Below are 25721 nucleotides of genomic sequence, written 5' to 3'. Positions count from 1 at the left end.
TCTTAGAAGTGCCAATGTACACATTGCATCAGATGCTCTTATCACATACTTTGAAAATCTTTCTGCAGCCGCTGAAGACATCTGGTACTTTAGCACACCGAAAGTTGAAAAATCTGCCACATAGAGTTTAAAGTGTGCTTGGACTACATCATATCTATAAAACTCATAATATGATAATGGAAAATGCCTCATGGTTTGGAGAGTTCTTTTTGGTGAATCATGGTCATGGATTAAAGAAACCGCTGTTTTTGTCAGTTACCTTCTATTAATTTTACTTTTAGGGTATGTATGTTTCATATGTATTCATATGTTGCATACGACCGACAGCTAAACCACATTATAGAAATGCGTCAACTGTTAAAGTTAAAATATACTACCCCTGAAAATTTATTACAGTTATGAGAGTTTATAAGGGAACTCTCAAAGGGGGAATTGTGGGGAAACAAATTTTCTAGAGTTCTCGCAGAGGAAGGATCACTAACCTGTTCGGGAAAGGTTGTAAACATTCATTCTCGCAACCAAATGAATCGCAAATCTTAGTGGGTAAACATAGTCTGTAATAGGTGGTGTGGGAAATGAGGGGGCTGCTTTAACACAACCTGAAGGACAGCCACCAAAATCTGTATGAATACCAGAGGTTTCTTTTCTGTCTGTGGAGATCTTGATGACCACAGCACTTTTGAGTGTGTTCTAATCTTCAATAAAAGATTCCTGCAACATACTTCCAAGTCTCTGTGATCGCTCTTCTACTGGTCTTTGGTTAATTTACAACAAAGCGTTTGATCAACTTAAGAAAAGATTTACCTCAGCCCCCATCCTATGCCACCCCGATCCCAATACCTTATTTACTGTAGAGGTGGACGCCTCATGCTGTGGTATAGGAGCAATGCTATCAAAACTCCACATGGAGTCGTATGGTTAAGAAGTAATGGTCTGTCAGAATGTCTACTAGCTTTCAGTTTATTTCTCACATAATGTTTTATGTTGAAGGTATTCATACAGGAGTACTGTATACAAATAAATGATAAATATCTAGATTACATCAGATATCAACCGAAAAAGAAATAATGTCAATATAACTTTCCCGTCACCATTAATACACTACAGAATTATGCAATTTAAGAAACAGAGGTCACTCTTTTCCTGGGTCATATTTTGGTATTTTTTTTATTTCTCCTTGTGAAACACCTCTCCATGTGGTTGCACTCTCCATTTCACAGTGATGTCCCCTGTCATCCCAAGATCTTTGAATTTTTGTTTGATCTGAAAAACAAAATAAAAGTTAAAATAATGCTGTAAAGAGACATCCTTGTGAAATCTGTTAAAAAATACTATAGATAAGTACATACTGATTAAAATACAGTGCGCATGTGTCAGAGATTAATATTAAGACATTAATAAAGACATAATGAGGTGGAAAAGGCACATTGTAAGTGGGGTCTTGTGGGGGATGAGACTCACCTGCTCTAGGGTGGTGGCCTGTACTGCAGGGTCATTCATATCCTGACTGGACTGGACATTAAATCTTAGGACTTGTATTTTTCCTGTGATTACTGAGTAGAAATGCATAGATATATACATATACACACAAATACAATTAATCTAATGTTCTAAAAGCAGTTGGTCTAAAAATAAGACCGAGTAAACTTACCTGAGTAACAGAAGAATGGCATTACATCAGAGCACAGTGCATCAACAGCCTGACTATTATTTAAATAACCACAGTTTTCTTTTTTTAGGGCATTATCAGGTTTTCCAGGCATCCAGCTGATGGTAGAGAAGTTAGTTTGGTCTATCCACTTCCAGGAGTGTCTGGTCAGACCAATCCAAGTGTATCCCGTCAAAGGTGTTACCAAATCATGTATGTATGAGTACTCTGTTGCATCTCTTGTGCTGGCCAGGTCTGTGTGATACTGTCTGCAGTAACTCTGAGCATCATACCAAGACTTTGGTGTAGAAAAATAAATATAACTGGAGTTTCCAGTTTTACTCTCTGAGAGAATTAAAAACACAATTAATTCACCCTGAAATTTCACATTAAATACCTCCTACAAATAAACACCAAATAAAGGAGGTTTTTCATTAATAAGAAAACAAATATGCAAATAAAGTAAAAGCACTTTGCACATTTTGTGCAAATGTATTTCTTAAATTTGTATTTTGAAAATAACATTTCAGCATGTGATAGCAAACTTTAAACAGTTCAGAATACTGAAGCTTCTCACCATCGAAGCACACAAAATGAAATGCTTCTGTACATATTCTGTCTGACCAACCCAAAGTAAATATTGCAGCACACTCTTGATGTCCACCACTATTGTTAGGCTCTCCAGTAACCCATTTTATCATAGTTCCCAGTGTCTCACTTCTATAAGACCAGTACCAGCTGTTGATGTCATTGTAGAGTCCAATCCAAGCACTGGAACTGAATTGTTGTCTCTGTACTTCATTCTGAAGGTGAATCATGTTACCGCTACTTTGAATGATGGCCAGGTCATCGTGGTTTGCCTGACAGTAAGCTTGAGCATTAATCCAACTTCTTCCTTGTTGGATCAGATAGTACATACGAGGGACAGACAGTGTGAGGGGTATGACTCCTGTAAAAGAGTTTAAAGGCTTTATAATAATAAATAATAATACATTTTATTTGTTGGGCCTTACAAACTCTCAAGGTCACCTTACAAAAATACATTTAAAATACAAGCATTATGTAAAACATACAAATAGACAACAGAATAATAGAATAAAATATTTAAAATAAAGTAATAAAATAATGAACAAGTTCAGATATAAAATGCAGTTCTCAACATGTAAGTTTTGAGTCTGGATTTAAAGGTTGTCAGAGAGTCTATACTCCTGATGTCATGAGGAAGACTGTTCCAAAGGCTGGGTGCAGAGCAACTGAATGCTGTAAGCCCCATGGTGGAGAGTCGAGCTGCTGGTGTGGTGAGCTGGTTCGCAAAAGAGGATCTGAGTGTACGGGAAGGTGTGTATAATTGGAGAAGGTCAGACAGATATGGTGGAGCAAGATTATGAAGAACCTTGAAAGTGAATAGCAGAATTTTGTAATCAATGTGAAACTTCACAGGAAGCCAGTGAAGCTGGTGAAGAACTGGCGAGACATGATCAATAGAAGGCATTTGAGTAATAATGCGAGCTGCAGAGTTCTGTAGAAGTTAAGGTTTATGAAGATTTTTTTTAAAGGAATCCAAAAAGAACCAACCAAGAATCAAAACGTGATGTAACAAGGGCATGGACTAAAATGGTAGTATTGTGCTGTGTATTGGGCGGAGGGGATTAATATTGCGGAGGTGAAGGTACACGGACTGAGTAACATTATTAACATGAGCCTCTAAGGAAAGCGTGCTTTACCTGAGGAGAAGGAAAAACAGTGGAATTGTCAATATTTAATGACAAACTTTCAGCTTTAGCTAAGGTGGACTTGGAGCCAACAAGAAGGACTTCTGTTTTATTGCTATTCATTTGAAAATTGCAAGAAAACCAAGATTTAATTTCGTTTAGAATGAAAATTAATATTGTGCTTACAAAAGATATTGCCAAGAGGAAGGAGACAGATGATAAATAAGAGAGGGCCTAGCACGGAAACTTGGGGAACACCTCTAGTAACAGGAGATGACAGATCTAAAATTTTTAAGCTGAACAAACTCTAGTGGGAAAGATATGATTTAAACCAGTCGTGACATATGCCAGAGTTGCCATGAGAGGCAAGCCGTTCAAGGAGAATGCTGTCGAAAGTTGCACTCAGATCCAGGAAAATAAGAATTGTTAAAAGTCCAGAATCCGCTGCCATTAGAAGATTGTTTGTGATTTTTACGAGTGCTGCCTCAGTACTATGAGATGGACGAAAACCAGACTGATATTCTTCAAACAGGTTGTTGGTGGTTAAGTGATCATAAATCTGACCTGCGACTATTTTTTCAAGTATTTTGGATAAAAAGTGTAAATTCGAGATGCTGAAAATTATTAAGGTTATTGGGGTCCACATCAGGTTTTTTAAGTATAGGTGTTATTTTAAGGAATGATGGAACATGACCAGAACTCAGAGAAGAATGTATAATGTTAGTTATTAAGGTGGATAAAGAAGGCAAGCAGGCTTTTACTAAATAGGTTGGGAGAGGATCTAACTGACTAGATGAAGGTTTGTATTCATGAATAATCTGTGATACTTCAGCAATAGGTGGCAGTTTATAACTAGATAATGAAGATGCAGAGGGTGTAAGAAGAGAAATGTAAAACAAAGAAGAAGAGGTGTTCAAAGAGGTCAGTTGATGAATATTGTCAATTTTAGCTTTAAAAAAAGTTTAATGATCCTAATGAGCAGTTGAGTGAAGGTGAGGTGGGAGAGTATCCGGTGGCCATAGTAGACTGTTGAAGATTGAGAAAAGTATTATCTGCACCTGACTTAATCAAGTTAGAATAGTAGATAGATTTTGATAGTTTTGGTAATTTTGATGGTTATGATACATTTGTTTATGAACAGTAAGTCCAGTTTTAAGTCCAGTTTTTGAAGATGTTCCAATTGATGACCTTTAGCTTTAAGCTGACGGAGCTCAGGTTTATACCATGGTGCAGAATGAGTAAAAGAGACAGTCCGATTTTCAGAGGAGCAAGAGCATTGAGAAGGCCATGAAGACCATTGTTGTAGTGGAAGACGAGGTCATCAGTGGTGAGTAAATTCTCAGTTCCAGGCAGGCTGTTGATCCCATTAGAAAGAAGAGATAAATCAATGTTTTTAATATTGTGGAAAGAAACGTGACATATTTTAGTTGGGATAAGGTAAAACTGATACTGAAAGATATCAGCATGTGATCAGAGAACAGAAGATCAACTGAAGAACAAGGCCAGAACAGCAAATCAAGTCCAAAATATGTCCTTTTGAATGAGTCGGGAAATTTTTGAATTGCTGGAGACCAAAACTATCCAGACAAGATAAAAAGTCCCTGGTGAGAACATTGGTGGTACTGTCCATATGTATATTAAAATCTCCCAACAATAATATATTTGGAGAAAGTGCACTGAAATGAGTAAGAAACTTGGCAAATTCATTTAGAAAGTCAGTGTTTGGCTTAGGTGGGCGATATATAGCAGCAACAATAATAGGGTGACAAGTAGGTCCTGTCAGTCTAGATACTATGGATTCAAATGAGGGAAACACCGGTACTGACACAGACGAGACTTTCCACTTCTTGTGATAGATTATCGCGAGACTTCCCCCCTTCCAGAGGGACAGGGTTGACAGATATAAACAAACCCAGGAGGAGTAGATTCATTCAATTGTGAAAAGTCATTAGGCTATTGCCCCATCTCAGTCAAACACAAAAAGTCAAGTTTATGGTCCATCAGGAGATCTTGCACAAGATGACACTTGTTCACAAGGGAGTGGATGTTGAATAGGCCAAAGTTGATATTGGCGTTGTCATGTTTAACAGTGTCATTAGCTGACCTTGCTAGGCTAGCTTAAACACAGTGGTTATTCCCGACCAGTGTTTCTTAAGGGGTGATGAGTTGAAGAACAGAAATATTTTATAGTCTTAGAGTCATCATAGTGAAAACTCCTACGGGACCCACAGTGGATGTATTTCAGATGAGGGTGACGAACAATGTCCAAGTGAAATTGTAAAGCCGGTGGCAGCTCCGACAGGTGGAACTGTAGTTGGAAAGCAGCGGAAGCTAACAGCGCCAGTTCACTCAGAGCCAGTTCACTTACTCAACCAGAAATGACCAGATTTATTTCAATGTTAGATCTGTGGCAGATATTCCCATAAGTTCCTTTTTCAATTTAGATCTCAGACTGTAATCTGTTTTTTCCTTGAGTACAAAACATGAAGCATTACATTTTAATGCTTTTTATTTAAAAAAAAATACAGTATGTCCCTAAGCAAAATATTTCAGAATCTATCTACCTCTACTGTGTCCAAAAACATTACGATTCCTGTTCTAAATATTACAGTGTATTGTATCAGACAGTAGGATTACCAATTCAGAAGGATTCTGAAAGGTTCACATGTTCTATAAATACATCAATCCATCACACACTATATTCTGACTTTATTAATCATAAAAAATGTAAGAAGAAGAAATGGAAACCAGAACTCTATAATAGTGCAAAAGTGGACCAGTGCAAACACATTACTCTGAATTCCCCGAACCAAACGAAAATGTTTTAACAATCAGAAAATTTGTTTTAGTAACCTGATTAACATAAAACTAGATGATAGTGAATGCACAGCCAGCATCTTTGATCTGAAGCTAGGACTGTTAAATATAAGATCTGTCAACTAAAACACTTATAATTAATGAACTGATTACTGATCAGGAGTTCAGTGTTCTTTGTTTAACAGAAACATGGATTAAACAAAACGAGTACGTAGCATTAAATGAAGCTTGTCTGCCTGGCTATAGCTATATACATCAACCGCGTCTAACAGGCAGGGGAGGAGGTGTCGCAGTTATTCATGATAATAAGCTAAGCACCACACAAAAACCCAGACATCAGTTCAACACATTCGAAGTTCTTTATACTAACCTAATGTATGCAAGTACTAATAATAAGTTCACAGAGTCAATTCCACTAATTGTTATTTACAGACCCCCAGGGCCACACTCTGAATTCCTCAGTGAATCTGGGGATTTTACTTCAAACCTTGTTGTTTCTTTAGACAAAGCACTAATAGTAGGAGACTTCAACATTCATTTTGATAAGCCAGAAGACCCTCTGAGAACAGCAGGTGTGTCCATCTTAGATTCATTAGGTGTTAATCAAAATGTAATAGGACCCACTCATTATGGAGGTCACACTCTGGATCTCATTTTTACATTTGGATTAAATATAGAAAACATAGTCACTCTTCCACAGTCAGAAGCTCTCAGATCATTATCTAGTTTCATTTAGAATGCGTCTTAGTCACGAGATGTTTCCAAGATGGCACCGGTGAGGTCGGCTGCCGTCATGACTGCTCCTACAACTTTTTCTTTGTTTTTGTGTTTTAAATTAAGTTTAAGTACAGTAATACCGGCTAATTCTCCATCATGGAGTACATTCGTTACAATAGAGATACTCTTATTTCTATTGGTGTACAATGTACTCACAATTCGACATTTTTGACCCCGGATCCAAGCTGGCCGAGTGAGATCCTGAGGGAGAACAAAGGACGCGACCCGAAGTGGCGGCCCCGAGGGAAACGAGCCGGCGTCAGGAACAGGCTGAGAGCCCGTGGACACCGCACACCTCTGCCTAGCATCCTGCTCGCCAACGTCCAGTTGCTGGAGAACAAGCTTGATGACCTCAGGGCCAGGGTAAAGTTCCAGAGAGACATTCAGGACTGCAGTCTCCTCTGCTTCACCGAGACATGGCTGAACCCAGCGGTGCCGGACCACGCCATCCAGCCGGCCGAGTTCTTCTCGGTCCACCGCATGGACAGAACACAGGAGTCGGGGAAGTCGAGAGGAGGCGGAGTGTGTTTAATGGTGAACAGCAGCTGGTGCGACAGTGCGAGCATTGTTCCTCTCACACGCTCCTGCACACCCAACCTGGAACTACTGACCATCAACTGTCGTCCTTTTTATCTTCCTCTGGAGTTTACATTGGTCATAGTCAGCGCCGTTTATATTCTGCCTCAGGCGGACACTGCTTTATGCGAGCTGCATGAAGCACTCATACAACACCAGACACTACACCGGGACGCTGTGCTTATTGTGGTGGGGGACTTTAATATTGCCAACCTCAAACGCACAGCGCCAAACTTTTACCAACACATCAGCTGCCCCACGAGGGGTGAAAGGACACTGGACCATTGCTACACTACAGTCAGAGACGGCTACAAGGCACAATCTCGCCCACCGTTTGGGAAATCCGACCACGCCGCCATCTTCCTCATGCCGAAATATAAACAAAGGCTCAAGCAGGAAGTTCTGGCTCAGAGGGAGGTCTTACGCTGGACAGACCAATCGGTGGACGCTCTGCAGGACGCTCTGGAGGACATAGACTGGTACATGTTCCGGCACAGCTCTGATGACGTCAACATGTTTACGGAAGCGGTTGTGGGATTCATCTGGAAACTAGCAGATGAGACAGTTCACAAGACTATCAAGACTTTCCCCAATCAGAAGCCATGGGTGGATAAATCCGTCCGCGATGCTCTGAGATGCCGCTCCGCTGCGTACAACACGGGGCTCACCAGCGGAAATATGGACGAGTATAAAGCTGCATCCTACAGCGTGCGCAGAGTGGTGAAGGAGGCGAAGCAGTGCTATGGACAGAAACTAAAGTCACAATTTCAACAGAGTGGCTCTAGGAGTCTGTGGCAGGGACTAATTACTATGACGGACTACAAAACACCATCTTCTAGATCGGTGAATGCAGACTCTTCTCTGGCAGACGAGCTAAACACCTTTTATGCTCGCTTCGAGGCTGCAGCTCAGAGCGCTTACGGCGTTAGCAGTGCTAACAGCGCTACAGGCAGCACACACGAGGAGCATGCCGGAGAGGACGGCGTGTTCACAGTCCTGGAGCACGACGTGAGAAAGGCATTCAGGAGAGTGAACACCAGGATGGCAGCAGGACCAGATGGCATCACGGGTCGGGTCCTGAAGGCCTGTGCTGACCAGCTTGCTCCTGTGTTCACTGAGATTTTCAACCTCTCCCTGGAACAGTCTACAATCCCGATGTGCTTCAAACGGTCCACCATTGTTCCTGTCCCCAAGAAACCCCAGCCCGCCTGCCTGAATGACTACCGTCCAGTGGCCCTGACCTCAGTGGTGATGAAGTGCTTCGAAAGACTCATCAGAGACTTCATCACTTCTTCCCTACCTGACACCTTGGACCTGCTACAGTTCGCGTACCGTCCCAACCGATCTACAGAGGACGCCATCGCACACCTCCATCATGTAGCTCTGAGCCATCTGGACAGCAGAAGGGGGAATTATGTCAAAATGCTGTTTGTCGACTACAGTTCAGCATTTAACACCATAATTCCCTCCATACTCACTACTAAGCCTTAGCCCATCCCTGTGTCGGTGGATCTCCAACTTCCTGTGAGACAGACCTCAGGCAGTACGGGTGGGCAACCATGTCTCACCCTCACTCACCCTCAGCACTGGAGCCCCCCAGGGTTGTGTTCTGAGCCCCCTGCTGTACTCTCTGTACACCTTTGACTGTGTGGCCACTTCCAGCTCCACCAACATCGTGAAGTTTGCGGACGATACTGTGGTGGTGGGCCTGATCTCCAATAACGACGAGACGGCCTACATAGAGGAGATTAAAAACCTGGAGACATGGTGCCAGGTCAACAATCTCCTTCTGAACGTCAGCAAGACTAAGGAGCTGATAGTGGACTTTAGCACAAAGCAGGAGAGGAATTACCAGCCCCTCACCATCAACGGGACCCCAGTGGAGAGAGTGGACAGTTTCCATTACCTAGGTGTTTACATCACACAGGACCTGACATGGTCCTGTCATGTTAACACCCTGGTGAAGTGTGGACCCTGGAGGGTCTTTATCATCTCAGACGCCTGAAGGACTTTAAACTGCCCTCAAAGGTGCTAAAGACATTCTACACCTGCACCATTCAGAGCATCCTGACAGGAAGTATCACTGCCTGGTTTGGGAACAGCACCAAACAGGACAGGCAAGCTCTCCAGAGGGTGGTGCGATCAGCCGAGCGCACCATCCGCACCGAACTTCCTGACCTGGACACCATATACAGCAAGCGGTGCTGGACCAAAGCCAGCAAGATTATGAAGGACCTCAGCCATCCCAACAATGGACTCTTCTCTCTGTTGCGGTCAGGGAAACGTTTCCGTTCCTTGAAGGCGAATACTGAATGAGAATGAGGAGGAGCTTCTTCCCGCAGGCCATTCAGGGCCTCAACCAGTACACCTAGGATCTGGATTCTCTGTTCTTACCCCCACACAACATAACATTCTACCTCAGCTGATTGTTGCACATGCTATATTGCACTACTCTGTACACACAATAACACTCACTGTACATCTTCTCTGTACATCTTTGTGTGTGCACTGCACTGTCAATTATCACACATGATTGGTTCACCTTCTGACCCCACAGAACTTGACCAGGCGACTGATTACTTGGAGTCATTATTTCGGAACACCCTAGACACTGTAGCTCCACTTAAAAGGAAAAAAATTAAAAAGAAGAAACTAGCACCCTGGTACAACGACCACACACGAGCTTTAAAACAATCAGCTAGGAAACTAGAACGTAAATGGCGTCAAACTAAATTAGCAGTATTCCAGATTGCGTGGAAGGAAAGCCTTCTGAGATTCAAAAATTCTCTTAGTGCTGCTAGATCAGCATATCTCTCTGCCCTAATTGAAGATAACAAAAACAATCCTAAATTTTTATTTAGCACTGTAGCAAAACTAACTAGGAGTAAAACCACTGTAGAAAAGTGCACACCATCTACATTTAGCAGCAATGACTTCATGAATTTTTTCAATGAAAAAATTGACAATATCAGGCAAAAAATTCAGACTATTAATTTAAAACCATATTATTTGATAGATAATCCTTTAGATAATATAACTATTTCTGATCAGAGCTTAGAGTGCTTCACTCCACTTCAAGAGCCTGATCTAATTTCACTAATTTCTTCTTCAAAATCTTCTACCTGCATCCTAGATCCTTTGCCCACATCTTTCCTTAAACAGATATTACCAGTAGCTACTGAACCCCTTCTAAAAGTAATTAATTCTTCTCTAAGCACTGGCTATGTGCCTAAATCTTTTAAGCTAGCAGTTATCAAACCCTTGATTAAAAAAACGGACCTCGACCCCTGTCAGCTGTCTAACTATAGACCGATATCAAACCTGCCCTTTATCTCCAAGATCCTAGAAAAGGCTGTAGCACAGCAGTTATGTTCAGACCTGCATAGAAATAACATTTATGAAATGTATCAGTCAGGATTTAGGCCTCATCATAGCACAGAGACAGCACTGGTTAAAGTGGTCAATGACCTGTTACTGACCTCTGATCAGGGTTGTGTCTCCTTACTGGTGTTACTGGATCTTAGTGCAGCTTTTGACACCATTGACCACACTGTTCTACTTGATAGACTAGAACATATTGGTGTTAAAGGAACAGCCCTCTCCTGGCTCAGGTCTTATTTGACTGACCGTTATCAGTTTGTAGATCTAGATGGTGACTTCTCCATGCATACCAAGGTTATGTTCGGTGTTCCACAAGGTTCGGTCTTAGGCCCACTGCTTTTCTCCCTATATATGTTACTCCTTGGTGCAATTATTCATAAACATGGTATTAGCTTCCACTGTTATGCAGATGACACACAGCTATATGTTTCATTCTAAATCAGATGAGAGACACCAGCTTATTAAGATAGAAGAATGTGTAAAGGACATTAGACATTGGATGGCCACTAACTTCCTCCTGCTTAATTTGGACAAGACAGAGGTGCTTGTACTAGGACCACAGGCAGTTAGAAGTGAGCTTTCTGATTACAGAGTAATGGTGGATGGTCTTTTGGTTTCATCTTGTCCAGCAGTAAAAGATCTTGGTGTGATTATTGACTCTGGTCTTTCATTCGAAGCTCATGTAGATAATATCACTAGGGTAGCCTTCTTCCATCTTAGGAATATTGCTAAGATAAGAAATATGTTGTCACTTCATGATGCAGAAAAATTAGTTCATGCTTTTGTTACTTCTAGGTTGGATTTTTGTAATGTCTTACTGTCTGGATGTTCCAGTAGGAGCAGGAACAAGCTCCAGTTAGTCCAGAATGCAGCAGCTAGAGTCCTAACTAGAACCAGAAGATATGAACACATCACTCCTATTTTAGCCACACTACATTGGCTCCCAGTCAAATTTCACATTGATTATAAAATTCTGTTACTAACCTATAAAGCACTAAATGGTCTCGCGCCGCAGTACCTGAGCGATCTTTTAGTCTTTTATGATCTGCCACGCCTACTCCGATCAAAGGGTGCTGGTTACTTGGTAGTACCTCAAGTAGCAAAGGCTACAGCAGGGGGCAGAGCTTTCTCTTTCAAAGCCCCAAAGTTATGGAACAGCCTTCCAATTAGTGTTGGGGATTCAGACACAGTCTCAATGTTTAAGTCTAGGCTGAAGACACATTTGTTTAGTCGAGTTTTTAATGTATAGTTTTCTTATGTAAAGGAGCAGATCTGGAAGGTTCATGGTCATAGAGTGTTTGGTGTACTGGGATGTGTTGGATGCTGTCATCTTACCACCCTCACAAGTCGCTCAGGTTTGCTGACTGTGAAGTGGTTGGATGCTTTATGTCCCAGGAAGCCTTCATGTCTGTGACCTTCTGGCTCTCCCTTTTAGTTATGATGTCATAGCTAGTCTTGCCGGAGTCCCTGCCTGCACTTTACACATAATTCCACACTGTCTTTAAGCATCACATGATCAGAAACTTAATATCTTTCTCTTTCTCTCTCTCTTTCTTTCTCTATCTAGCTATACACCCCACTCCTGAGCTCCCAGTGTTCACCAGTTTCCAGTGTGACCACTGCCCTACCCCTGGTCAGAGTCTTGCTGCTTGATGGTGCCCACTGATGCTGTGGATGGATCTGTGTGGACCAGGAGACAGCCATGGACAGAGCCACTTGGGGACTTTCACACCATCACAGATATGCCATTTCATCTGTCAGCCAGTGACAGCAAAGAACTAGTGTTTATAATGACCTTAGAAACTACACTGACCTAATAGTTCCTCATGGTCATTGATTTCTGTTGTAGAAAGGACATTAATCAGTTACAGTTACATTATTTACTGTTTAGTGTCACCCAAATGAGGATGGGTTCCCTTCTGAGCCTGGTTCCTCTCAAGGTTTCTTCCTTTCCATCCCAGGGAGTTTTTCCTTGCCACAGTTGCCACAGGCTTGCTCATTAGGGATAAAATAGTCTAATTATAGAATTTAATAATTTATTCTTATTTCTAGTTAATTAGTTACTTTTATTTTTTATTATTATTTTTCATTTTCCCCTCCCCTTTCTCTGTTTTCTTCTTTTGTAAAGCTGCTTTGAGACAATGTTCATTGTAAAAGGTGCTATACAAAATAAACTGAATTGAATTGAATTGAATTGAATTGAATGAAGCTCTGTGGCAAACTGAGTGGTTGAGATTCGTCTCACACATTTGTACTTTTCTATTCAAGAAATGAGAAATATTATATACAGAAAAGAACAGTATGTACTAAAAATAATAATAATAGCACTAGAGTGAGCACTTTCTGCAGACTTGTATAAGTAAAATCCCTTTATGATAAAAATGGAGAAATGTTGAAATTCCTATAAAAATAAAATAGAATTAAATATTTTCTCTCACCTGTGAAACACAGGAGTATGAGCAGATGCTGCTCCATCACTGATGATATTCGGAAACTTGCTATGAAAAAAGAAAAGCTTTTAAATTCCCACAGCAGAGACCTTAATAAAACTATATATGATTATATTAAATGCAAATATTTAGTAACTAAATTATTAATTAATTAATTTCATCAATATAATAAAAGCCTAAAAAACATTAATCTACAGAAGTGGATCTGTGGATACATCTTACCCATGATAACACTTTTTTTGGAAGTTTCTTTTCAGCCTCATCAGTCAGGAAAAAATGCCATAATAACCCTTACGTTACATTAACATTATTACAGATATTACAATAATACAGATTCTCAGTGATTGAGGGATTTTACCTGTATAATTTATAACCAAGACTAAATGTGTTGTGCATGTAGTTTTATTACACGAAAGAAGTATTAATACACTACAGGCTACAGTGTGTTGGTTAGAGAGATGTAGTGTGGTTGAGGTGAGAGACAGAGCCATTGAAGGTTCAGAAGTTTGCCCGGGCCACAGATCTAGAGTGGAGTGGTCAATATGGAAAACTACACCAGGTTACACCTGGGGTGTGGCAAGCGACACAGCATCTCGTTCCCTTCTCAGGGAATCGGGTTACATACGTAACCTGGTGTAGTTTCCTTTCAAGGCTGCATCATGACTGATGCTCTGGGAACATCAATACCCTTGCCACCACATGTCGGTCCATGTCTGTCTCAGGAGCTGTGAGAGAGCATGAGCAAACCAGGAATAGAACATCCATAGGACTCAATTGTGGTGCACTCTGGCTAGGACTTCAAATTCAAATTCAAACTTTCATCACATACATAATTGTACACAGTATGATATTCAGTGAAATGCTTACACAACTATTTGCTTTGACCCTTGAAAAGGAAAAGGAATAAGGACAGAAAAGACATGGATAAAATGTAAAATATAAAATACGTAATATAAAAATATGAAAAACTACAATTCACAGTAAAAATAGAATATAATATAAATAAAATAAAAATATAAATAAAGTAAGGTAGGGTATCTGTGTATACAGAATATGTATATAAAATATAGAATATATATAAGAAATGTTTCATTTCATTTCATTGTCTGTACCGCTTATCCGATCTATACTCGGGTCACGGGGAGCCTGTGCCTATGTCAGGAGTCATCGGGCATCAAGGCAGGATACACCCTGGATGGAGTTATCAGAAATGTAAGATATGTAAAATGTAAACAACTGTATTATACAGAACTATATAAAAATGTAAAATGTAAACAACTGTATTATACAGAAATATATAAAATGAATAGTGTGCAATAGTGTCCAAGGTGCAGACAGCAGCAGTACGGGGTGGTCATTTAGTGAAATAAGGTGATGAGATAATGAGAGCAGTGGTATTGTCCATCTTAAGTGCAGATGTGCACAAGTCCTCTTTGTGTATAACAGGACCAGAATGTCCCATATATATTTGTTTTTTATGTATTGTGTGTCACAGTCCTACAATGTGCAAATGTACGGTATGGTTTGGTGTTTTCCAACACGTGTGTAGGAAACATTGCAAGTCCAATCAGTGAGTCATATGTGGAGTTCTGGTTGAGAGACCGTATAGCCTGCAGGAAGAAGCTTCTCCTCAGTCTTTCAGTGTTGGTTTTCAGGGAGCGGAAGCACTTCCCTGACCTCAACAGGGAGAAAAGTCCATTGTTGGGGTGACTGAGGTCTTTCACGATCTTCCTGGCCTTGGTCCCGCACCGCTTGTTGTAGATTGAGTGCAGGTCAGGGAGCTTGTTACAGACGATGCGCTCAGCTGATCGCACCACCCTCTGAAGAGCTCGTTTGTCCTGCATGGTGCTGTTCCCGAACCAAGTGGTGATGTTTCCTGTCAGGATGCTCTCTATGGTGCAGGAGTAAAAGTTCCTAAGCACCTTAGCTGGCAGTCTAAAGTCTCTCAAGCCTCTGAGGTGGAAAAGACGCTGCTGGGCCTTCTTCACCATGGTGTAGATGTGACAGGACCATGACAGGTCCTGCGTGATGTGAACACCGAGGTATCTGAAGCTGTCCACTCTCTCCACTGGGCTGTTGTTGATCACAGGGGTCTGGTAGTTCCTCTCCTGCTTTCTGCTGAAGTCCACTATCAGCTCCTTAGTCTTGCTGATGTTAAGGTGGAGGTTGTTCCTCTGACACCAGTCCTTCAGAGTCTTAATCTCCTCCAGGTAGGCCGTCTCGTTGTCGGAGATCAATCCGACCACAACGGTGTCATCAGCAAACTTGATGATGTTGGTGGAGTTGGTAGTGGCCATGCAGTCATACATGTACAAAGATTACAGCAGGGGGCTCAGAACACAACCCTGGGGGGCTCCAGTGCTGAGGGTGAGTGAGGCTGAGACATGTCTGCCCATCCTTACTGCCTGTGGTCTACCAGTTAGGAAATTGGAGATCCACTGACACAGAGATGGGTTGAGTCCCAGGTGCTCCAGCTTGGTGGTGAGTGTGGAGGGGATTATAGTGTTAAATGCTGAACTGTAGTCAACAGACAGCATTCTAACATAATTCCCCTTTCTAGTGTCCAGGTGAGTGAGTGATGTGTGAAGGAGGTGTGAAATGGCATCATTGGTTGAGTGGTTCAAATGGTAGGCAAACTGTAGTGGATCCAGTGTGTCTGGTAGTGAAGTGATGATGAAGTCTCTGACCAGCCGTTCAAAACACTTCATCACTACTGAGGTCAGGGCTACAGGGCGATAGTCATTGAGGGAAGCAGGATGGGGTTTCTTCGGGACAGGAACAATGATGGACTCTTTGAAGCACGTGGGGATTGCCGACTGGGTTAAGGAGAGGTTGAATATGTCTGTGAACACGGGTGCTAGCTGGTCAGTGCAGGCTCTGAGGATTCGACCTGAGATTCCGTCTGGTCCTGCTACTTTCCTGGTGTTCACTCTCCTGAACGCTCTCCTCATGTCATGCTCAGAGATGATGAACGCATTTCTGGTGTTGGCATTCTCTTCCTGTCTGCAGCTATTAGCATTAGCTGTAGCATTAGCATCATTAGCTGCAGCCTCGAAGCAAGCATAGAAGGTGTTCAGCTCGTCTGCCAGAGACACTTCCGCATTCATCATACCAGATGTTGGTGCTTTATAGTCTGTTATTGTCCTTAATCCCTGCCACAGGCTCCTAGAGTCACTCTGTTGGAGTTGTGACTCTAGTTTTCTCCCGTAGCACTGCTTTGCCTCCTTCACCGCTTTCCGCACATTGTATGACGCAGCCTTGTATGAGTCCATGTCACCTGGCACAAGTCCCGCGTTGTAGGCAGCGGTGCAAGATCTCCACCCACGGCTTCTGATTGGGAAACATTCTGATGGTGGTTTTCTGCATAGTATCATCTGCTAGTTTCCTGATGAATCCCACAACTGCTTCTGTAAACACATTGATGTCATCAGAGCTGCGTCGGAACATTATCCCAGTCTGCGTCATCCAGAGCATCCTGTAGAGCAGCCACCGATTAGTCCGTCCAGCGGGCAACCCCTCTGAGCCGGAACTTCCTGCATGACGCTATGTTTATATTTTGGCATGAGGAAGATGGTGGCGTGGTGAGATTTCCCAAACGGTGGGCGAGATTGTGCCTTGTAGCCATCTTTGACTGTTGTGTAGCAGTGGTCCAATGTCTTTTTACCCCTGGAAGGGCAGCTGATGTGCTGATAAAAGTTTGGCACTGTGCGTTTGAGGTTGGCACTGTTAAAGTCCCCCGCCACAATAAGCACAGCGTCCTGGTGTTGCGTCTGGTGATGAGTGAGAGCTTCATGCAGCTCGCATAAAGCAGTGTCCATGTCCACCTGAGGTGGAATATAAATGGCGCTGACTATGACCAATATAAACTCCCGAGGAAGGTAAAAAGGACGACATTTGATGGTCAATAGTTCCAGTTTGGGTGTGCATGGGCATGTGAGAGGAACAATGCTCGCGCTGTCGCACCAGCTACTGTTCACCATTAAACACATGCTGCCTCCCCTTGACTTCCCCAATTCCAGTGTTCTGTCCATGCGGTGAACCAAGAAGAACTCGGCCGGCTGGATGGCGTAGTCCGGTACCGCTGGGTTCAGCCATGTCTCAGTGAAGCAGAGGAGATTGCAGTCCTGAATGTCTCTCTGGAACTTTACCCTAGCCCTGAGGTCATTGAGCTTGTTTTCCAGTGACTGGACATTGGCTCTCAGCCTGTTCCTGACGCCGGCTCATTTCCCCAGGGGCCTCCACTTCGGGTCGTGTCCTTTGTTCTCCCTCAGGATCTCACTCAGCCAGCTGGGATCCGGGGTTAAAAACATTGAATTGTGAGCACATTGTATACCAATAGAAATAAGATTATCTCTATTGTACCTAATGTATTCCATTGTGTAGAATTTGCTGGTTCTACTGTACTGAAAGTTAACTTAAAGAACAAAAACAAAGAAAAAGGGGTCAGAGCAGTTGTGACGGCAGCTGACCTCACTGGCACCATCTTGCCATCTTTCAGGGAGCAGAGCTACTGGGGGAAAGGCGTACAGGCATAGCCTCAGTGAAGTCTATACCAGAGCCCAGACGGGCTGGTTGAGAAATAAAATGCCACAGTGGACAGTCTTGGAGGCGAACATATCCACTTCTGCATGGCCGAAAATCTGCCAGATGCTCTCCACCACCTGTGAGCCACTCCCTGGGCCTCAGTGCCTACCTTGACAGGAAGGCTGTATCCCAATTTATGTGCCCTGGGATGAAAATCGCTCTCAGCAAAAGAAAACTGATCTCTGCCCAGAGTAGAATCGCCTACACCAACCTGAACAGAGGGTGCGAATGCAGACCATCCTGATGATTGATATAAGAAACTACTGTAGTGCTCTCAACACATGGTAGCCCTGATGTGTGGGAGAAAGTGTTTCATTGCTAGAAACATGGCTTTCATCTCCAGGCAATTTATGTGCCATGAGAGATGAGGGCCCTCCCAGAGACCTAGGGTGGGGTGGCTGTCCAACCCTAACCCTAACCCAGCCCAAAAGCGAGGCGTCCGTTGAAAGAGTCTTGTGATGATGACACGCCCTTAGAGTGGGACCCAAGGTCAAAAACTGGGGCCTTTTCCACATAAGAAGGGTACGAAGCCCATGGCACATAACCCTTATGGCACTGAGGGGATGCCTGATGCCTTCACAGCCTGCAGGTCCAAAATTGGACGCAGCCCCCATCTTTTTTGGGAATGACAAAATACCATCTGTAAAAGCCTGAGTCTTGATCTGGTAGGGGAACATGTTATATCATTCCTGTTCTGAACTCCCTGGCACAGCGAGCCTGTCAGGCGCAGACCTGGGGCATAGATTCATACAGGAAATAGGAGCGAGGGTGTACCCTACAGACCCCCGAGATGCCAGAGGCAGCGGGGCAGGAAGTAGGAGAAACCAGTTGACTACCGTGCTCACTGCATCGCTGAACAGGCTAATTACATGGCTGATTCATGGCTAATTCATAGTCAAAAGAGTGATATCTTTAGTGACACTGTTGGCCTGGGAATTAAATGTCCACAGTTATATGTTAACAGCGGTAGGGGTATTGGGTTAAGTCAGATTCCAGCTAGTACTCCTGTGGAATGGGTTCCTAGTCATGGTCCATACACTTTGACACCTAGTGATCATGGAGTTGCTTTTGACCACTTCACAGACATGGTAGGCCAGTTAGGTGTACATATTGGCGAATCAATAGTTGCAAATCTAGTGTCTGCTGGCTTGATTAATGCAAGCCCTGAGTGTCAAAGTAATTCACCCAGTTACACTCAAACACCGACACGCACAGTACAGCGTACACATACAGTATTGACACCACAAGTTACAGTGCACATGAAGTCAGAACATGACACATTTAGGGGTGATGGCTCTGATAAGTATGACATTGAAGAATGGGTAGATAGGACAAAAGCTTGCTTAAGGAAGCAGCCTGTTCATGATCAGGCTGAGGAGATAATGAGTAGACTTTCTGGCAAGGCAAAGATCATTATTAAAGTCAGCTTGCGCAGTAATGATATGCTTAATGTCAGACAGAACCCCAAGTTAATCTATGGTATCCTCATGCAGTACTTCAGCGAAGTGACTTCTTGTCTACCACTCGCAGACTTTTATGCCACTCTCCCCAGAGCTAAAGAGAATCCTGTGGACTACTGGATCCAACTGAATAAAGCAGCTGATCTGGCAAATGAAGGATTGCACAGACAGGGTAAATGTTTGGATAACATAGGGGAGGAGGTATCGCAAATGTTTATTAAATTCTGTCCTGACTCCAGTTTAGCTAGTATATTCAAATGCAAGCCTATTCATGAATGGTGAACAAAAGAAATACAGAGCAGGATTGATGATTACCAAAGAGAATTGAGAAGTCGGCGAAATACTGGTATGAATTCACAGAACTTACAGTACAGTACTACAGTATTTGGCAGTGAACGTGATATGTATGATCGCCCGAACACTGATTTACCTGTTGTTCCAACCAAATCACTCTGCTCTTTACCTGATGCTCAAGTGTGCTCCCAGCCAGAGCCTACAGTAGTGCTTAGCCAGGCACATCAGTGCTCCCCCTATTTATCAACGACCCCAGTAAGGTTTAATGACACACAACAGACCGAGAGTCAAGTACTCACTTGAATGATGGGGAGGATAGAGCAGCTACTGGATAGGATGCAATTTCGTGATGTTTCCAACCCCAGATGTGGCTCTAGACAGAGGCGTAGCTTTGTTAGCAGTACCTGTTTGTAACAACAACAAACATAGCACAGTAACTCATTGTATGACAGACAAACAGTGTTTCGCATGTTTCTCTCCAGGGCACACAAAGATGAAATGTCCTAAACTTTCTTCTGCCCAATCATAGCATATGGGAAACTAATAGACCCATTCTCGGAGGGAGGCAGTATGGGTTTTCACCATTGTAACTGCCAAACTGTTAATGATTGTGAGTCTCAGAATGCTTACCATTCAACCAAAAAGTCACTTGTGATCAGTCAGAAGTCATTTATCAGAACACTAACGTTGTAGGTGGATGTGATAGCCTCTTTTATACACCAGGAAAGATTGGAGAGGTGGTGACATTGAATGCAATGTTGGACAGCGGTTCCATGGCCTGCACTATAAGTGAGTCTGCCGAAATTACTTTGAGTTCGGCTGGTGCAGCAGATGAATGTGGTGAGTTTGATGCTGATGTCATCCTAGTGGGTTATGGAGGGCTGCGCGTGAAACCAAAATCATCATATAATCTTACCATGGAAGTGTATGGTGTAAAGATGATAGTTCCTACTCTAGTAGTTCCAGGACAGCATGATAAGCTAATACCTGGGACTAATGTTATTAAACACATTCTCAGATACTTCAAATTGTGTGATGGATTTTGTCAGGCAGTGTCTAAACCAACTTCTTCAGACCCTGAGTGTGAAAATTTCTTGTCAATGCTTGCTGGTTTGAACCGGTGGAGGGGAGAGGAGATTCCTGAGAAGATAGGGACAGTAAGATGCAATTCAGCAGTCCATCTTGAGCCAGGCCGTGAGTATGGGGAAAGCTGCCCAAATCTGCTATCATGTCTCCAGGAAGTGCGGTCATAACTGAGCCTACATCATCTCACTCTGCTCCCAGAGGTGTCATGGTGGCTAGACTAATCATGTCTTTGTGGGGAGATGGATGGGTCCCACTGAAGCTTATGAACTCATCAGGCAGGCCATTGTTATTGAGAAGGAATGTGAAAATTGCTGATATCTATTCTTGCATCGCGCTTGAAGATTTTAATCATCATAATAACGTCAGTCCTCTCCTAGTTAACAGCTCCAAAAGTTTTTCAGATGATGTAGCAAACACCTTTCCTGTAAGTGAGTGACTTAAGTCAGTCGGTTTGGACAATCTCAACATTGACTCATGTGACATTTCAGATGCGTGTATGCAAGTACAACATAAGTTCACACAGCATATGTGAGTGCCGCTGCTGTGTTTGTATCTGCAATACTGTACATCCTTCAGCCAACCTGAATTATTTCTGCTTTTTCTATTTAAAAAGGTATGTTGCTTTTATGTTGCCATTAGCATGAAGTTTTCTTGTTGGTATCTTTAGCCTATTGCTTAAGTACCACTACATAGTCACAGTTTTCATGTTGTATATTATTATTATTTATTTTATTTGTACAACATAAATTCACACAGCATATGTGAGTGCCACTGCTGTGGTTGTATCTGCAATACTGTACATCCTTCAGCCAACCTGAATTATTTCTGTTTTTTCTATTTAAAAAGATTTGAAGAAATCCCTGTGTGCGAGTGTGTGTTTTTGCACGTCCGTGACAAATGCAAGGGCTTGGCCTGCTGCCGCATAGGCCTTCCCCACAAGGGCTGAAGTGGCTCTACACGGCTTATAAGGGAGTGCAGGCTCCCTCCATTGCCGGTGATTTAGAGGAGAGATAGCTCGCAAGCATCTTTTCAACCCTGGGCATGGCTGTATACCCATGATTTTCAAGCCAAACAATGACTGTATAATTAGAGGAGCCCGGGGAAAAAATGCATGCCGAATAAGGATTCCTCCATGACCTCAATACTTCAACATGGAGATCGTGGAAAAACGTCATTTGTCTGCATCGGGGGCGACACCTGGCCTGAAGTCAGGAAGCGATCGTCAAGCTTCCTCTTCAGGCCAATTTAAATTTAATTTAGCAACAGCTTGTGTTAAAAGATTGAGGAGCTCCTCGAACCCCACTGACTGTGGTGGCAGCTCAAGATAGGAATGCCCCTCTTCGCCTACCTCGAGCTCCTCAGAGCCTGATGCAGGCAACAAAATATCCTCCTCCGGGTTGGAAGAAATCTCAGCACGAGCTCCCAAAACTGAAGCGGGGATGTCTGAGTCAGGGGAGAGGACAAGAGAAAGGGAAGGACCAGTCTCTTGTTCCACTTCCGTCAACTCAACCTGCGCACCCCATGATCTAAGCTGCTGTGTCACCTGCTCTTTTCCCAAACAAACGACAAAGTTCTTCTGATGAATCCTTCTGATGTACTCCTGGTGGCCTAGCAGCAGGATCCTGCACTCTCACTTTCGTGGCCCAGGTTCGATTCCCAGGCAGGGAACTAACCCTGCCACTGTAGAGTTAACTCTTAGAGTTTAGATCTAGATCCCTGAAGGTGTGCTATGGTATCTGGCACCAAGATGTTAGCAGCAGATCCTTTAAGTCCTGTATGTAGTGAGGTAGAGCCTCCATGGATCTGACTTGGCATCACTTCCTGTGTTTGAAGCGCTTACCGCGAGTTCTTGCCTGTGTTGGCATTTTTCATTCAAAGTTTATATCTTCTGTTTCTTTTTTCTCTTTCACCTAAATTTCTTACTCTGTCAAGTTTTGTTTGCTAAATCTTTACTTGCATATTGCAGTTAATTGAAGCCCCCCCCCTGGTTTTTACACAGCAGTCAGAGGATAGATTCACTCAAAGGTACGTGATCATTCATTATGGCTAACTTTCAGCTGGTTCAGTGTTTGAGCTGCAGGATGTTCAGTAATTCTTCCTCCGTCGTTAGTGTTAATTTTACCTGTGATAAGTGTACGCTAGTTAGCTCTCTGACGGAGAAGATATTAGCTTTAGAGGTGCGCATCCAGACTCTAGAGAGGGTTAGTGATGGTGAGAGCAGTGTAGTGTCTGTAGGAGGAAGTCTGGATGCCTTAGGTGGAGTTAGTAACCCCCCAACTCCGGCATTAGAGCCCTCACAGCGGGGCGAATGGGTGACGACTCGGCAGCATAGTCGTGCAGCCAAGGCTAACACTAAGGCTTGCTCACGGGAGCACCACTCCTCTCCGCTTCACATGACCAACAGGTTTGTTCTCCTCAGTGAAGAACCCACTGAGAAACCTGAAAGAGCTCTGGTTATAGGAGACTCAATTTTAAGGCATGTGAAATTAGCTCCAGCAGCACAGGTTAGGTGTATTCTGGGAGCCAGGGCGCTGGACATTGCAGGTAATCTTAGGGTCCTAGGCAAGCACAGGTTGTCCAAGATAGTTTTCCATGTAGGAGCTAATGATATACACCTTCATCAGTCTGAGGTTACTAAGAGTAATGTTGTAGAGGTGTGTAAATTAGCGAAGGCAATGTCCGACGCCGTAGTATGCTCTGGCCCCATCCCAATGCGGCGTGGTGATGTAGCTTACAGCAGGTTATGGTCACTGAACTGCTGGATGTCCAGGTGGTGCTCTGAAAACAATGTGGGCTTCATAGACAATTGGAGCTCTTTTGAGGGCAAGGCTGGCCTGTTAGGACGGGACGGTGTCCATCCCACTCGGGAGGGTGCTGCCCTCATTTCTTGCAGCATAGCACATAGTGTTAGAGCAGATCTAGTTAATCGGTGACAATCCAGGGCCAGGGCCAGGGAGCAGACAAGCAGGCTAATCCAACCATCTGCTGGCTGCAAAGAGTCGTCACTCAGGGTTCATAACATTGAGACTGTGTCTGTTCCCCGAACCAAACGAAAATGTTTTAACAATCAGAAAATTTGTTTTAGTAACCTGATTAACATAAAACTAGATGATAGTGAATGCACAGCCAGCACCTTTGATCTGAAGCTAGGACTGTTAAATATAATATCTGTCAACTAAAGCACTTATAATTAATGAACTGATTACTGATCAGGAGTTCAACGTTCTTTGTTTAACAGAAACATGGATTAAACAAAACGAGTACGTAGCATTAAATGAAGCTTGTCTGCCTGGCTATAGCTATATACATCAACCGCATCTAACAGGCAGGGGAGGAGGTGTCGCAGTTATTCATGATAATAAGCTAAGCGCCACACAAAAACCCAGACATCAGTTCAACACATTCGAAGTTCTTTATACTAACCTAACATATGCAAGTACTAATAATAAGTTCACAGAGTCAATTCCACTAATTGTTATTTACAGACCCCCAGGGCCACACTCTGAATTCCTCAGTGAATCTGGAGATTTTACTTCAAACCTTGTTGTTTCTTTAGACAAAGCACTAATAGTAGGAGACTTCAACATTCATTTTGATAAGCCAGAAGACCCTCTGAGAACAGCAGGTGTGTCCATCTTCGATTCATTAGGTGTTAATCAAAATGTAATAGGACCCACTCATAATGGAGGTCACACTCTGGATCTCATTTTTACATTTGGATTAAATATAGAAAACATAGTCACTCTTCCACAGTCGGAAGCTATCTCAGATCATTATCTAATTTCATTTAGAATGCGTCTTAGTCACGAGATGTGCAACTTGCCACATTATCGTATGAAGCGTATATTTACGTCTGCTACTGCAGTGAGATTTACCGATAGTCTCCCAGAATTATCACACATGATTGGTTCACCTTCTGACCCTATAGAACTTGACCAGGTGACTGATTACTTGGAGTCATTATTTCGGAACACCCTAGACACTGTATCTCCACTTAAAAGGAAAAAAATTGAAGAGAAGAAACTAGCACCCTGGTACAACGACCACACACGAGCTTTAAAACTATCAGCTAGGAAACTAGAGCGTAAATGGCGTCAAACTAAATTAGCAGTATTCCAGATTGCGTGGAAGGAAAGCCTTCTGAGATACAAAAATTCTCTTAGTGCTGCTAGATCAGCGTATCTCTCTGCCCTAATCGAAGATAACAAAAACAATCCAAAATTTTTATTTAGCACTGTAGCAAAACTAACTAGGAGTAAAACCACTTTAGAAAAGCACACACCATCTACATTTAGCAGCAATGACTTCATGAATTTTTTCAATGAAAAAATTGACAATATCAGGCAAAAAATTCAGACTATTAATTTAAAACCATATTATTTGATAGATAATCCTTTAGATAATATAGCTATTTCTGATCGGAGCTTAGAGTGCTTCACTCCACTTCAAGAGCCTGATCTAATTTCACTAATTTCTTCTTCAAAATCTTCTACCTGCATCCTAGATCCTTTACCCACATCTTTCCTTAAACAGATATTACCAGTAGCTACTGAACCCCTTCTAAAAGTAATTAATTCTTCTCTAAGAACTGGCTATGTGCCTAAATCTTTTAAGCTAGCAGTTATCAAACCCTTGATTAAAAAACCGGACCTCGACCCCTGTCAGATGTCTAACTATAGACCGATATCAAACCTGCCCTTTATCTCCAAGATCCTATAAAAGGCTGTAGCACAGCAGTTATGTTCAGACCTGCATAGAAATAATATTTATGAAATGTATCAGTCAGGATTTAGGCCTCATCATAGCACAGAGACAGCACTGGTTAAAGTGGTCAATGACCTGTTACTGGCTTCTGATCAGGGTTGTGTCTCCCTACTGGTGTTACTGGATCTTAGTGCAGCTTTTGACACCATTGACCACACTGTTCTACTTGATA

The 25721-nt window shown here is 42.7% G+C and overlaps 1 protein-coding gene across 1 annotated transcript in view; it reads right to left on the bottom strand.

The window, feature by feature from the left end:
• Positions 1-604: 604 nt before the first annotated feature.
• The window catches only part of LOC131363398 (macrophage mannose receptor 1-like), a 34087-nt gene continuing 8970 nt past the window's right edge, over positions 605-25721 (bottom strand). Inside the window, exons 2-6 of the mRNA XM_058405896.1 lie at positions 13350-13409; positions 2226-2597; positions 1652-1993; positions 1462-1553; positions 605-1263 (exon numbers count right to left, since the gene is read on the bottom strand). Of these exons, the coding sequence (XP_058261879.1) occupies positions 1168-1263; positions 1462-1553; positions 1652-1993; positions 2226-2597; positions 13350-13386 (939 nt within the window). The 5' untranslated portion in view covers positions 13387-13409 and the 3' untranslated portion in view covers positions 605-1167. The remainder of the gene's footprint in view (positions 1264-1461; positions 1554-1651; positions 1994-2225; positions 2598-13349; positions 13410-25721) is intronic.

The sequence above is a fragment of the Hemibagrus wyckioides genome, linkage group LG13 (assembly GCF_019097595.1).
Source record: "Hemibagrus wyckioides isolate EC202008001 linkage group LG13, SWU_Hwy_1.0, whole genome shotgun sequence".
Classification (NCBI taxonomy): Eukaryota; Metazoa; Chordata; class Actinopteri; order Siluriformes; family Bagridae; genus Hemibagrus; species Hemibagrus wyckioides.
The sequence above is the reverse complement of the archived record's forward strand: the minus strand, read 5'-3'. Positions and strand labels throughout refer to the sequence as shown.